A 13,098-nucleotide genomic window follows, 5' to 3' on the forward strand; every position below is an offset into this window, starting at 1 on the left:
CCTTACTGTAGTCTTTGGACTGACTTCAGACCTTTTTTGACTCTTGTTGCATTTATCTTCTAGGCAAGTAGCCTTCAGTATGAGATGCTGCTGCTGACGGATTCCATCTCAAAGGAGGACAGCTGCTGGGAACTCCGATTACGCTGTGGTGAGCTTGGGGAACTTCTGGATCAGGATAGGGGCGTTTCTGAGAATGGAAAGGAGGCCCTGAGGCACAGTCCTGGCACCAATTGGGAGAGGCAGAGAGAAGAGGACACTTGGGCAGATTCACTGGGGCAGGTGGCACATATCTCCTGATTGTGACCCTACCTTTCCTGGCCATCCCTAGCACTCAGCCTTTTCCTCATGGCTGTGAACATTAAGACTCCTGTGGTTGTTGAGAACATCACGCTCATGTGCCTGCGGATCTTGCAGAAGCTAATTAAGCCACCTGCACCAACAAGCAAGAAAAACAAGGTACTGGGTCAAGGGGATACTCTGAGTGCTGTACCCTGCCTCCTCAAGGTTTTTTGCCTTTCTGCATACTCATTGACCAGGCTGTCTCTGCTTCAGTTCTGCAGCGATAGGTTGGGATTTTTGAGAAGAGGTTTAGAATAAAATAAACATGAAAATACAAAAACCTAAGTCCACTGAAAGTTCTTTTAATGACTACATCTTTATCAAGTCACATCACAACTCATGACTCCCAGAAAGCACTGTTCTTTCCTACTCGTATCTTTGCACATACATTGGTGGAAGTCCTAGGCCCTGAAGCAGACTTGAGTTCAAATCCCACCTTTTTTGGTTACTCTCATCATTGTGATCTTGGGCAAGTTACTTACATTTCTATAAAATAAAGTCTCCACCTTGAAGTGAAGAAAGGTGTTTGCTACTGAGTTCCTTGCATCTAAGAATTGTCTTACCGACTTTTTATTTCTAGTGCCTAGTGTGTGATCAGTCATATAATAGCTGCTCAGTAAATTATGATTAAGTGAATGAGTAAAGTTTAGTTTTTATTCTGAAATAACTGCAGCTGAGCCACAGACTGGCTTGCCCATATAGCTCGTAGAATATTTGGCCATAATTCATTCTCTCAGTTATCCCTGCATGAGGCTATCTGCCTCCAGCCTCCCCTGCCTTGGTCCATTTAGATTCCTGCCTTGGTGGGAATGAGGCTTCCTGGCAGAGGAACAGCTTTGTGCATTAGGGTTTATGGCTAGGGAGGAAGCTTTTCCTGTCCTGATCTGCCCCAGCAGTCCTCAGTAAAGACAGGACAGGGCACCTCCTTCCTCCAAGATGAAGGATTATTTCCCCAGAGCTGTCCCAGCAAATTGATTGAAAAGAGGAACCTCATCTCCTACATAGTGGTCATTTTTTCCTACAACGTGAGGCAGAAAATTTTCACAGAACTTACTCCCTAAGCACCAAAGCCTAGTGTTGATGTTTTGATTTTGCTCAGGTTTAACCTTAAAGTAAGCAGCAGTTCTCAACATTAGGCTTATGGACCCCTGGGTGTTCCCAGGACTTTCAGGGACTCTGTGGGCAAAGCTGTTTTCATAAAGTATCCTAATTCACACTTTGCTTTTTTCACTCTACTGATGTTTATGCTGGTGAAGCACAGTTGTTCATGCTGGACGAGACTATTGGGGCCCCAACCCAAGGAAGCACCAAGCTGTGCTGGCAGTTCTGTGCTATGTGATTCATTCAGCAGCATCCTTTATTAAATACTACAGATCAGTTAGATGATGGCTCCCCTCTTGAGTACTGGCCTTAAGTACCTGGTGTGACAAAATGGGTGGTGCACCAAAAGCACTTCTGTTGCACCCCCTTGTCAGTGTTTGTCCTAACCATAGCACTCAAGTGAGATGTGAGCTGAGTCCTGTGCTTAAAGGAATGGCAGATGAGCAAGTTGTAGTTCTTCAGACTTAGGTATTTTGACAAATGATTTCTTCAAAAATGAATGAATTCAGCCTGTCACTTTAAGAAGAATTAGGGAGTATAGGTGTAGCTCGGTGTTAGAGCTCTTACCTAGCACACCTGAGACCCTGGGTTTGATTCCCAGCACTGAAAAAGAGAAGGGGGGAGAGAGAGAAGAATGGGCAAAACTCTAGAAACTATTATTTTCCAAATGACCAATGCATGCTTGAGCATCATACATGGGGTAAAGGATGAAGTTTCATGTAACAGAATGTGCAGTTTATTAGTGTGCTTTCAGAGTCCATATTATTGCAATCTTTTTTTGTTTGTTTTTATTTTATTTTTTTATGGTTTTATTCATATGTGCATACAAAGCTTGGGTCATTTCTCCCCCCTGCCCCCACTCCCTCCCTTACCACCCACTCCGCCCCCTTGCAATCTTTAAGAACCTATAATTTGTTAATTTGTAGTACAGTATCAAAAAAATTCACAATTAATTGAAAAGGGTATTAAAGTAGTCCTCTTTTTTCTGTGTATCTGTATGAGGACTGCTATTTTTCATGTGCTTCAACCAAAATAACCTATCAAAACAGTTTGAATACAGAAGCAAATATGAGAATCTACCTCTCTTATTAGGATAGTCATTAAGGGACTATTACAGTATAAATGGTGCCATTCCTTTCTCTAGATTTCTTTTTGTTTCAGAAATAAGTGTTAACTAAGCTGACAAGTAATGGCTTTATTATTTTTAAATGAATAATATTCTAAGAATTGGGTTTTTTTTTTTGTGTGTGTGTGGTACTGAGGTTTGAACTCAGGGCTTTGGGCTTGCAAAGCAGGTGCTCTATTACTTGAGCCACACCTCCAGTCCATTTTGCTCTGGTTATTTTGGAGATGGAGTTTTGTGTGCTATTTGCTTGAGCTGGCCTTGAACTGCGATCCACCCTATCTCAGTCTCCCAAGTAGCTAGGATTACAAATTTGAGCCACCAGTTCCTGGCTTGGTTTTTATTTTTAATATGGTGAATATTGATAGATATAGCCGCACAAACAGAAGCTCTTTTGGAGTCCTGGATAATTGTTAAAGAGTGTCACAACAAGATACTGGCCAGAAGGTTTTTCAGTGTTCAGTGCCATGTAGGCTCTTAGCTGTCTGGGCTGGTGCTGGTTAGTGATGGCTCTGTACATTCTTGAGACTGCACTGACCTTCCTGGAAGGTTTATGCTATGGGAAACTGCAGAGCAGCACAGGGATAGGACTTAGTGTATGTGGCTATAGGACTATCTGTAGAAAGCTGGCTGCATCTTCTCCTGCACTGTGAAAACCACTGACTTTAAGCTCAACATAGAGATGCTGCTGCTAAATCGGATCAAGATGGCTTAACAGTAACACATATTTGGGCAACATGTTGATGCTCCATGTTTTCTTGCCTTTGCATGTCATCCCTGGATTGCCAGTGCCATTCTGTTGGAACTGGGGCTCAGATATGCTGGCAAGTTCTCTCACTTTGCTCTGCTTGCCTTCTCCAGGATGTCCCTGTTGAGGCCCTTACCACAGTGAAGCCATACTGCAATGAGATCCACGCCCAAGCTCAGCTATGGCTCAAGAGAGATCCTAAGGCATCCTATGAAGCCTGGAAGAAGTGCCTTCCTATCAGAGGCATGTCTTTCTCTTCAAGTTATAGCAAACCACTCCCTCCCTACCTCTGCTGACATACTCCCCATTCCTAGGATGCTCTGTACTTACCTCTCCCTGCAACCCTTGCCTTGCAGGGATAGATGGCAATGGAAAATCCCCCAGCAAGTCAGAGCTTCGCCATCTTTATTTGACTGAGAAGTACGTGTGGAGGTGGAAACAGTTCCTGAGTCGTCGGGGGAAGAGGACTACACCACTGGATCTCAAACTGGGGCATAATAACTGGCTGCGGCAAGTGAGTGGTTGTCTCCTGGATTCCTTGCCCCCTGTGTCCTGGTCTCAGATGCTAAGCACTGTGTTTCTGGGCCTCACCTCATGTCTGCTGTGCTTTCTTTTTCCCTTTGCTGTTGTTCCTTCATTTCATATAATAGAAGTTCTTGGTTGCAGCCACCAGCGTGGTGGATTGGCCAAACAGAGCTTCCCTCTGCCTTTCTTGTTAATCTGCTTGTGCTCTTTACCTCAGTCTCAGCACTCCCTTTTCCTCTTTCTATCTTTTGTATCTGCTGTCCTTCCCTTCCCTCTTCTTCCTGCTGAGGGTTAAGGGATTGAGGTCATGTCTCTTGATAGGTAAAATAAGAAATGCTTGGTTTACATTAAGTGAAAGTATTCTGCTTTTAATACAATTCTTAAGATCCTTATTAAGGAAAATGCTTGCTTGGCTTTTTCTCCTTCAGTTATCTTTTGTGTGTTCTCCATATCACTTGGTAGAGAAATCTCCATTAAGAAGTGAGGCTCCTTAGCAGTCTCTTTCCTGGTCTGCAGTAGTCAGATGCTATTAGCTGTTAATCTGGACTTTTAGCTGTTTCCCTAGGGAAGTTCCCACGGTGGTAGTTGACTGCCCTGCCAGGGCCCTGGTAAGACAGGGTATCCTCTGAACCAGGCTTCTCTTTTCTGTGTCCTGCAGGTGCTCTTTACTCCAGCAACACAGGCTGCACGGCAGGCTGCCTGTACCATTGTGGAAGCTTTAGCCACCATCCCTAGCCGTAAGCAACAGGTCCTGGACCTCCTCACCAGGTAAAATTTGGGATGGGAAGAAGAGGGTGGTTTACTTGATCTAAAGCCTGTTCCTCATTGCCAGGGGAGTCCACACATTAGGGTTGGGAGGAACACCTGTGCAGTCTTATTCCTTACCATAGAAGTAAACAGCAGTGGCAGTGGTGGAGGCAGTGGTGGTTTTTAACTGACCCCTCCTAGATGCTTAGGGGTGAGCACATAAGTGCTTGGCACACATTGTCTTATGTTTTCCTTGGGGTAGTAAGCGCTAAGATAAAGAATTGTTAGAACCCACAGCAGTCATTTGCTGGAGTGCTTTTCTTTCTTATGGTGTGGGGAGTCGGAGGGTTTCTCAGATGCCCTCCCTCCACCTCTGGAAGAAGAAGGATGAGAGGCACAGTAAAAGATATGGAGGACGGAAGTATTGGGGCTCTTAGAACCATGAGGCCTCTCCATGGGTACATGTTGCTCCATGGCAGTTATCTGGACGAGCTGAGCATAGCTGGGGAGTGTGCTGCCGAGTACCTGGCTCTCTACCAGAAGCTCATCGCCTCAGCTCATTGGAAGGTCTACTTGGCAGCTCGAGGAGTTCTGCCCTACGTGGGCAATCTCATCACCAAGGTATTCCATTCTCTTCCCTAATTCTCCTTTCATTGTACTTTGATACAGACTTGGCAAGTTATTTTTTTGCTGAGAAGTGGTTGTGAAAATATTTTTTCTAAGATTATTGCAGCTTTCATATGCCTGTAGCAGTCTACTGGGGGCATTTAGGCTGTTTCCAGGTTTTTAGCAGTCCCTCAGCAGCATTGTGGTTGTCTTTAACTTCTCCGAAGGGCATTCTGAGGTTAGAATGAGCACACATGACTTCTGAGCACCTTTGGTTGGTGCTGCAATCTCCTGGGTAGTGGTGGAGGTGGCTGGGGTCAGTGGCTGTGTTGTCACACTATGCTTGTCATCCTGTTTAGGAAATAGCCCGCTTGCTGGCCCTGGAGGAGGCCACCCTGAGCACTGACCTGCAGCAGGGCTATGCCCTCAAAAGTCTCACAGGTAGAGAGCTGCCTGGCCCTTCCCTTAGGACATCCTGGGTGTGTTTTTCTTTGGTGATAATGGGGTTTGAACTCAGGACCTCACATTCATTAGGCAGACTCTCTACCACTTGAGCCACTCTACCAGCCCCTGGGTGTGTTTTAAGGACTGATCCTTAGTTCCTAGATGCTGGGTTGATTGTTTCCTCTTCGTATTGACCATAGTGCAGATTCAAACTCTGCATTTTTCTCATTAATGGGTCTGCACTTTTGAGCTCCTCTTCATTCCTGACCAGTTTGGTTCATTAAGTACCTGTTCTGTATCCTGCACAAAGAATTTTTTTTCCCCCCTTCTTTTTGAGTTGCTCATAATCTTTTGATGATGCTGGCCTTCCTTGCTCACACTCGCAAGCAGAGCTCTTACAGCAGCATTTTCCTGTCCCCACAGGGCTTCTCTCTTCCTTTGTTGAGGTAGAATCCATCAAAAGGCACTTTAAGAGTCGCTTGGTGGGCACCGTGCTGAATGGGTACCTATGCTTGCGGAAGCTGGTGGTGCAGAGAACCAAGCTGATCGATGAGACACAGGACATGCTGCTGGAGATGCTGGAGGACATGACCACAGGTAGCACTGCCCAGTGGCCTGGAGCCCAGCATCACATGCTCCTCCTAGGCTGCCAAGATGCATAAGTCTGATGTCCCCAAGTGCTGCAGAGCAAGAGGACAGGTGGCAAAAGTCTCTCCATGTTCAAGGAAAGAAACCGACCTCTCGAGTACTGGTTCTTGGAGTTGTGAATCCTAGAGCTGGACTTGTCCTATTGAACTCAGAGCAGGAAATAGTCAAGAGTTCTCTGACTAATGTCTTTAATCAGGCTGGAAAATTCTCAGCCATTGTCTCTTTAATTGCCTCTGCTCTGTTCTCTCTACCTTTTCCCTGTGGAGCTCCATTCCTACTCTTAGCCATGTCTTTCCATCCCCCTTTCATAGTGTTCATCTTATGGTATATTTATGCTACAGTGTGGATAATTTCTTCAGTTCATTAATTTTTTTCTGCACTGTGCATAATGTGTTTAATGTATGATTGATCTCTTATAGTTCTAGATTTTATAGTCTAGTTTATTCACATTTCCCATCCTTTTTACAGTTTTTTTTTTTTTTTTTTTGCGGTTCTGGAGTTTGACCTCAAGGTGTCCACCTTGAACCACTCTGCCAGCTCTTTTTTGTGAAGAGCTCGTGAACTATTTGCCTGGGTTGACTTTGAACTGCGATCCTTCTGATCTCTGCCTCCTGAGTAGCTAGGATTACAGGCATGAGCCACCTGTGCCTGGTCCTTTTTATAATCTTTAAGGCATATTTGTTCCTGATCATTTGAAGGTTTAAAGTACTTGTGGATCTGATTCTGCTGTTCATTTTTGTTATTCAGGTTCTTATATGGCACCTTCAGTCTTTTTGTATTTTGTGATTAACTGTGACCTCATACTGTGTAAGTTCTTTAGAACCTAGTCAATGATAGGTTTTTCCAGACAGGATTCTATAACTACTTCTGTGAGGCATCCCAGGGCTCTGTTGTCCAGAGCTCCCTTCAACAAATTTTAGTGATTTGCTCCTCTTCCTCGGTTCCTGATTTTTTTAAACTTCTGGCTTCTGATCTTCACTAGTGTAGCAGTTTGCTAATACATTTTTATTCAACTTTGTGAATTGTTTTTAAGTTGTGGAAAGGAGTTAGGTCAGAGAACCTCATCTGCCATCTTGCCCAAAATGAAAGTCCTTCTGGTGTCATTTCCATCATGCCATGCCCAGCTGGTTAGTGATCTTGTCAGCATACCTCTTCCTTTTGATTTAACTGGAATGTAGTCAGGATTATTATTTGACATGTTTTGAGAGCCTGTTTTGGAAAGGGTTGCTAAGTCAAATAAGATGTAGTCCTCCTTTGGAGAGTGTCTTCCCCAGAGACAGCAGGGCATGTACACAACTGTGATTCAGTATGTTTGCTTGTTGGGGGTGGATTTCTTATTGAGTGTGGTCTGAGTATCAAGTTTCCATTTGAACTGTTGATATTGTCATGTACAACATTCAGAGACTTATGAGAGCCTGGGCATGGTGGAACATGCCTCTAATCCCACACTTGAGAGGCTGAAGCTGGATGGTTTTGAGGCCAGCCTGGGCTATATAGCAAAACCCTATTTTAGAAGAAAAAGAAGTCTGAAAAAAGTAAAGGTCAAAGACTTACCAGGTAGAAAGAATGTCAGAGACAGCACTTCATTTAAATTCTCAGTTCATGTGAGTAAAGCTCTTTCCTTAACTAACCTGGCTACTTTGATTTCTGGCAGGTACAGAATCAGAAACCAAGGCCTTCATGGCTGTGTGCATTGAGACAGCCAAGCGCTACAATCTGGATGACTATCGGACTCCTGTTTTCATCTTTGAGAGGCTGTGCAGCATCATTTACCCTGTAAGCAGTGCAGTGCTCTCCATGGCCCCTTGGGGTCAGCATGAGCCATTTTGCTGTAAAACCATTTGAGGATTCATTATATGTTATCAGCTGTGGACCATTCAGACAACATTTAAGGAAGAATAACTAACATAAAATAGAAGCAACCTCAAATTTCCTGTTCTTAATGATGGGAAATCCAGTGATCTTCCCTGATCTTCCTCTAAAAGATCAAGATTAGTCTTTTTTTTTTTTTTTTTTTTTTAAAGTTAGGTCTAACTTCTCATTGCCAAAAATCTCATTATCAGTCCAGCAGGCTGTAGAAAAAGCTGTTTTGAGCTACAGTATAAAGGCGTTGTCACTCTTTTCCTTCTTTCCCCTACCTTGTTTTATGTGTGCATGTAGCATTTGTGTCTTTTTTCTTAGCCTAAGCTGTGTGGAAGCACAGTATTATCCAAAGACCCCTCTTGGGGTTGAGAAGGAATGGAAACACCAGTATCTTCAGTTACCAATGAGAGGTCACTGGGGTTGGCTTACTTGAGAGTTTTGTCATATAGAGAAGCCCTCTTCTCAACTTCAGGTTACCAGTGACAGTCATCTGGCCTCAGATTGGTCAGCTTCACTCCTTGTCTACTTTCTTAGGCTTTCTCTCCTAGTCCACTCTTGAGTTTCAGAGAGGTGTTTGATACTTTAAGCTATTTGGATTATAACTGGCTATTGAATGACCTCTGTGCTTCCTATCCTTTATATCTCTAATGTGTAAAGGTTCAATGTGCTTGGTGTGTTTCCCTCAGAGTGTTCACAGACCAAGGTAGCATGACATAAATCTGCCTCTGCCATCCCTTCTTCTACATCCTTCTCTCTGTTCTTTAGGAGGAAAATGAAGTCACTGAATTCTTTGTGACTCTGGAGAAGGATCCCCAACAAGAGGACTTCTTACAGGGCAGAATGCCCGGGAACCCATACAGCAGCAATGAACCAGGCATTGGGCCACTTATGAGAGATATAAAGAACAAGATTTGCCAGGACTGTGACTTGGTGGCTCTCCTAGAGGATGACAGTGGGATGGAGGTAAGGCACATAAGACAGCCTGCTGGTAATGAGGTACATAGGCTGGGATCTAATCCAGGTGCTGTTCCTTAGTAGCTGATTAACCCAGGCAGGTAACTTACTTCAGTTACCTCATCTATAAATTGGGGTTGATGACTTCCTCTTCCTTGTTTCACTTGTGGTAAAGTTAGTTACTTGTGGAGGGCTCTGCCCAGTGCCTGACATGGAACAAGCAAGTGGTTAAAGGCTGTTAGTTGCAGTGATGGTTGGTTTTTATTACTGTTGCTTCTGAAAGAGATTACAAGAACCCTGGCTTTTTAGCCCCGTGCAGGTTTCTGGCAGACAACCTCTAGGGTCTGGTGTTATCATATACATAAGACACAAAATAGCCTTTTCTGGTGCTGAGCCTGAAGTGGGCTCAAAATAAGAGAAGATCCTTAGCACAGGGTTCTAATCTGGAATCCATGGTTGGGTGGAGTGTTTGTCATGAAATTGTGCACACAGTGCTGGGTATTGTATATATACGCGTTTTTTCTAGAGTCAGAGCGTTGATAGAGGTGCATGATGAACCACTGTCATAAAGCATCCTTTGATCTTGAAACTTCTATTTCGAATAACAACCTCATCTACTTTTCTGTTCAGCTTCTAGTGAACAATAAAATCATTAGCTTGGACCTTCCTGTGGCTGAGGTTTACAAGAAGGTCTGGTGTACCACAAATGAGGTATGTGCTTCTTTTTTTTTTTTTTTTTCTTGGAGATGTGGGTTTCCTTTTCTAACTTAATATAGGCTTGTCCCAGGGGAGCTACTATTTATCATTACTCATCTCGTAGCAACACTTAGCAGCCTTGCTTACTCTTTTCGTGGGTGAATGGAGAAAACTCCTCATCTTGTCTGCCTTTGGAGTCATGTGACTAAAAAAGGTCAAAAAACTTCCAGAAAGCCTGAGCGTTTTCCATCTACATGCAGCATAGACTGGCCTGCATATGTTCTCAAACCCAAAAATTCGAAGCCAAGCGAGCTTACTGTCTTGCACCTTTTTACACAGGTATAACCTGACTGAGCTCCATTCTCAACTTTTATGGGAGCACTCACCAAAATATTTTCCTAGTAGCATTGATCTTGTTTTACTTCTTTGAGAGTTGATACAAAAACAGGTAGGTGTTCTTGAGAAAGAAAGAAGGGAAGGAAAGGAAATAATAAAGTGCTCTGGTCCTTTTGGCCACAGTACTTCTTGTCATTTAGATATCCGACTTCTTTCCCTCTTAGTCTCTCTGTTCTTTTTCTCTCTTCCCGTTCCTTTCCTTCCCCTTCATTTCTCTCTGCTCCTGTTCTTTCCCTTGTATATTTTGGGGAGATGAATCAAATCAAATATGTAATTTAATTATGTACAGCAAGTGTGTATACTGATGAGGCACAGAAACTTTTTAATACTTAATTAGGAGTTTAAGAAAATAAATCAGGGCTGGCAGAGTGACTCAAGCAGTAAGAGCATCTACCTAGCAAGCAATGAAGCTCTGAGCCCAAACCCCAGTGCTGCCAAGAAAAAAAGAAAAAAAAAAAAAAATCAACAATTCACTGTTCGTACATTTTGTCCTTTAATTTGCCATATATTTTTGCCCCCTTCCTTCTATTCGCCCACTGTGCTGGGAATCCTTGCCTATTTTCTGTTAGTCTATTGTAAGTTGGGTAGATGAGCACTGTTAACAGAGGGACAGGCAGAAGATTGTCCAAGTGATTGTATCTTGCTACTGACATGTTAACATTCAAATAAATGGTGTAGGGTTAATCCCTGATTCACTTTTTAAAAAATTAAGACTAAACATACATGGGCACCTTTGTAAATAGTAACAATAAACCAAAGAACATGCATGAGTACCTCTCCCTTCAAACCCTTAAATAACACAGAAGTTGAGATTCATTTTTTCACATTGATGTGCTTAACTCATTGAGGGGTTCTAGCAAAGCCCAGAGTTTGTGGAAGCTTTTTGTCTGGGTCTTCACCCTCCTGTCCCTATTGTGTTCTCCTTTCCTCTGATAAGCAGCCCATCTCTTTGATGGGGTTTGATTTTCTATGTCCCTGTCTTATCATTTGTCTGTGATTGTTCTGAGCAGTCTTCCCTGGGGTTCTGTAGCTTGAGACCTTTATGGAATTGGCCTTTCTAATGGGCTTTCTGCTTCTGGGACTTCTAAAGCTGAGCATGGGTCTAGAGGCAGGGCTGGCATTTGGGTGGTGTCCACTCTCCACATAATCCCAAGGGTGTGATGTTAAACTCCTGCTTTTCACCTCTGAACCAAGACCAATACCTGTATTAAAGTGTCCAGCACAGTGTCTGGTACTAGGCTGACTCTCCCAAGGGCTTGTTCCTAACCCTGCCATTAAGGCTGTCGGTATTAGTGTAGAGAAATTTGGGTGAGCCCTTTCCTTGTGTGGTGATTTGAAGACCTCATTTTCTCCATAGGCAGAGACTGATGTGTTCTCTTCTCTCTCTCAGTTCCTAAAACTCGAATCACATCCCTTTGACCTAAAGGAACTCACATGTTCTTCTTATTTGGGTAGTGGTCCCTAGGGGTTAGAGAGTTTCTTCTGAGCAAGGTACAGTCTTTGAATTAGATCTGGGCTTCTACCTGGATAACTTTGAACAAGCCATTGAACTTCTGTAAAAGGATGATATAAAGGGTTTAATTAGGATAGGCCCGGGGTTCAGGCCTTATGGAAATCTAGAGACTACACATTGCTAAGGTATTAAGCCAGACCAGGTGTTGAGTTCTTTACATTTTTCTGGACTATTTTATGTGTCTTTCTCCAACTTTTTCTGCTCAGGGAGAGCCCATGAGGATTGTTTATCGAATGCGGGGGCTGCTTGGAGATGCCACCGAGGAGTTCATCGAATCCCTGGATTCCACCACAGGTATGATCCTTTCCACAGACAGTAGGATTTGGGATCAATGATCAGTCATGTACGAGGACTTGCGTATTGTCAGCAGATATTCTCTTAGACTGTACATCAGATTTGTGGGAAGTACTTCTTCAGTGGAAGAAAAATAAGGGTGTGATTCTGTTACCTCTGAGAGTTGAAAACAATCAAGCTTTTGGGGGAGAATGCAATTAGCAACAAATGAATTCAGATTTATTTTTAGCTTATTTTTTCTTCCCATGGACAGTAGTAGTTGCTTGTATTTTCCTGTTTAACCACATAATCTTAATTGACTTGAACCTTAAGAAAAGCTCCTATGTGGTTTAGCATCTGATACTGACTTTTACTGACTGTGTCTTAGAGGAGATATGGAAAAGGGCCATCAGCTCTCAAGTTGGAAAGAGGCTGTGTGTTTCATTCTGGGCACCTTTTTATTCCCATCTTTATCTTCCCCTTTGTTCCTTTTTTCCCTCAGATGAAGAAGAAGATGAAGAAGAAGTATATAAGATGGCTGGTGTGATGGCCCAGTGTGGGGGCCTGGAATGCATGCTTAATAGACTGGCAGGGATCAAAGATTTCAAGCAGGGACGCCACCTTCTAACAGTGAGTTGGGGTCAGCAACTTGGGAACCAGCCTTTCTGCATTGGAAGAGGCTCATGTCATAAAGCTGTGGCCATTGTGCCACTTAACCCTAGAGGGCAGTGTAGTGCTATGGACCAGGGAAGCCAGTAAAGGGCCCGGAAGTTCACCAAACCCTTTACATTTTAAGCTCCTCACTTCCCTTTTCCTTCTAAAAACCAGAATGGTGGCAGCCTTCTCCAATACCTTTGTAGTCACCTGAGGAACCAATGTATGTCTTTCCCCAAATAACTGCACTCATGTCAATCATCTTATTATTACTTTTAAAATGGATTTCGTAATACAACTCATTTTTCACATCGTAGGATTTTGTTGAGGTGGGGGTGGATTTATCCAACTACTTCATTAGTTAGAGAATCCCAGATGCACTACAAATATCTCGATGCTATCATCACCTCTGGGGTTTTTAGGGTAAATATTATTGTGTCTGTTTTCAGTGACCTACTTGGTTCTGCA

At 43.3% G+C, this 13,098-nt stretch overlaps 1 protein-coding gene across 10 annotated transcripts in view; it reads left to right on the forward strand.

Annotated features, from left to right (window-relative positions):
- The window catches only part of Ubr4 (ubiquitin protein ligase E3 component n-recognin 4), a 132,318-nt gene that overhangs the window by 97,970 nt on the left and 21,250 nt on the right, over positions 1-13,098 (forward strand). For all 10 annotated transcript variants that reach the window (XM_074081182.1, XM_074081185.1, XM_074081189.1 and 7 more), the window contains 13 exons: positions 64-148; positions 329-456; positions 3,425-3,554; positions 3,668-3,825; positions 4,495-4,604; positions 5,063-5,204; positions 5,549-5,630; positions 6,057-6,230; positions 7,936-8,057; positions 8,910-9,107; positions 9,729-9,809; positions 11,910-11,997; positions 12,479-12,606. In XM_074081182.1, coding sequence (XP_073937283.1) covers positions 64-148; positions 329-456; positions 3,425-3,554; positions 3,668-3,825; positions 4,495-4,604; positions 5,063-5,204; positions 5,549-5,630; positions 6,057-6,230; positions 7,936-8,057; positions 8,910-9,107; positions 9,729-9,809; positions 11,910-11,997; positions 12,479-12,606 — 1,626 coding nt within the window. The remainder of the gene's footprint in view (positions 1-63; positions 149-328; positions 457-3,424; positions 3,555-3,667; positions 3,826-4,494; positions 4,605-5,062; positions 5,205-5,548; positions 5,631-6,056; positions 6,231-7,935; positions 8,058-8,909; positions 9,108-9,728; positions 9,810-11,909; positions 11,998-12,478; positions 12,607-13,098) is intronic.

Source organism: Castor canadensis, chromosome 7 (genome assembly GCF_047511655.1).
Source record: "Castor canadensis chromosome 7, mCasCan1.hap1v2, whole genome shotgun sequence".
Taxonomy (NCBI): Eukaryota; Metazoa; Chordata; class Mammalia; order Rodentia; family Castoridae; genus Castor; species Castor canadensis.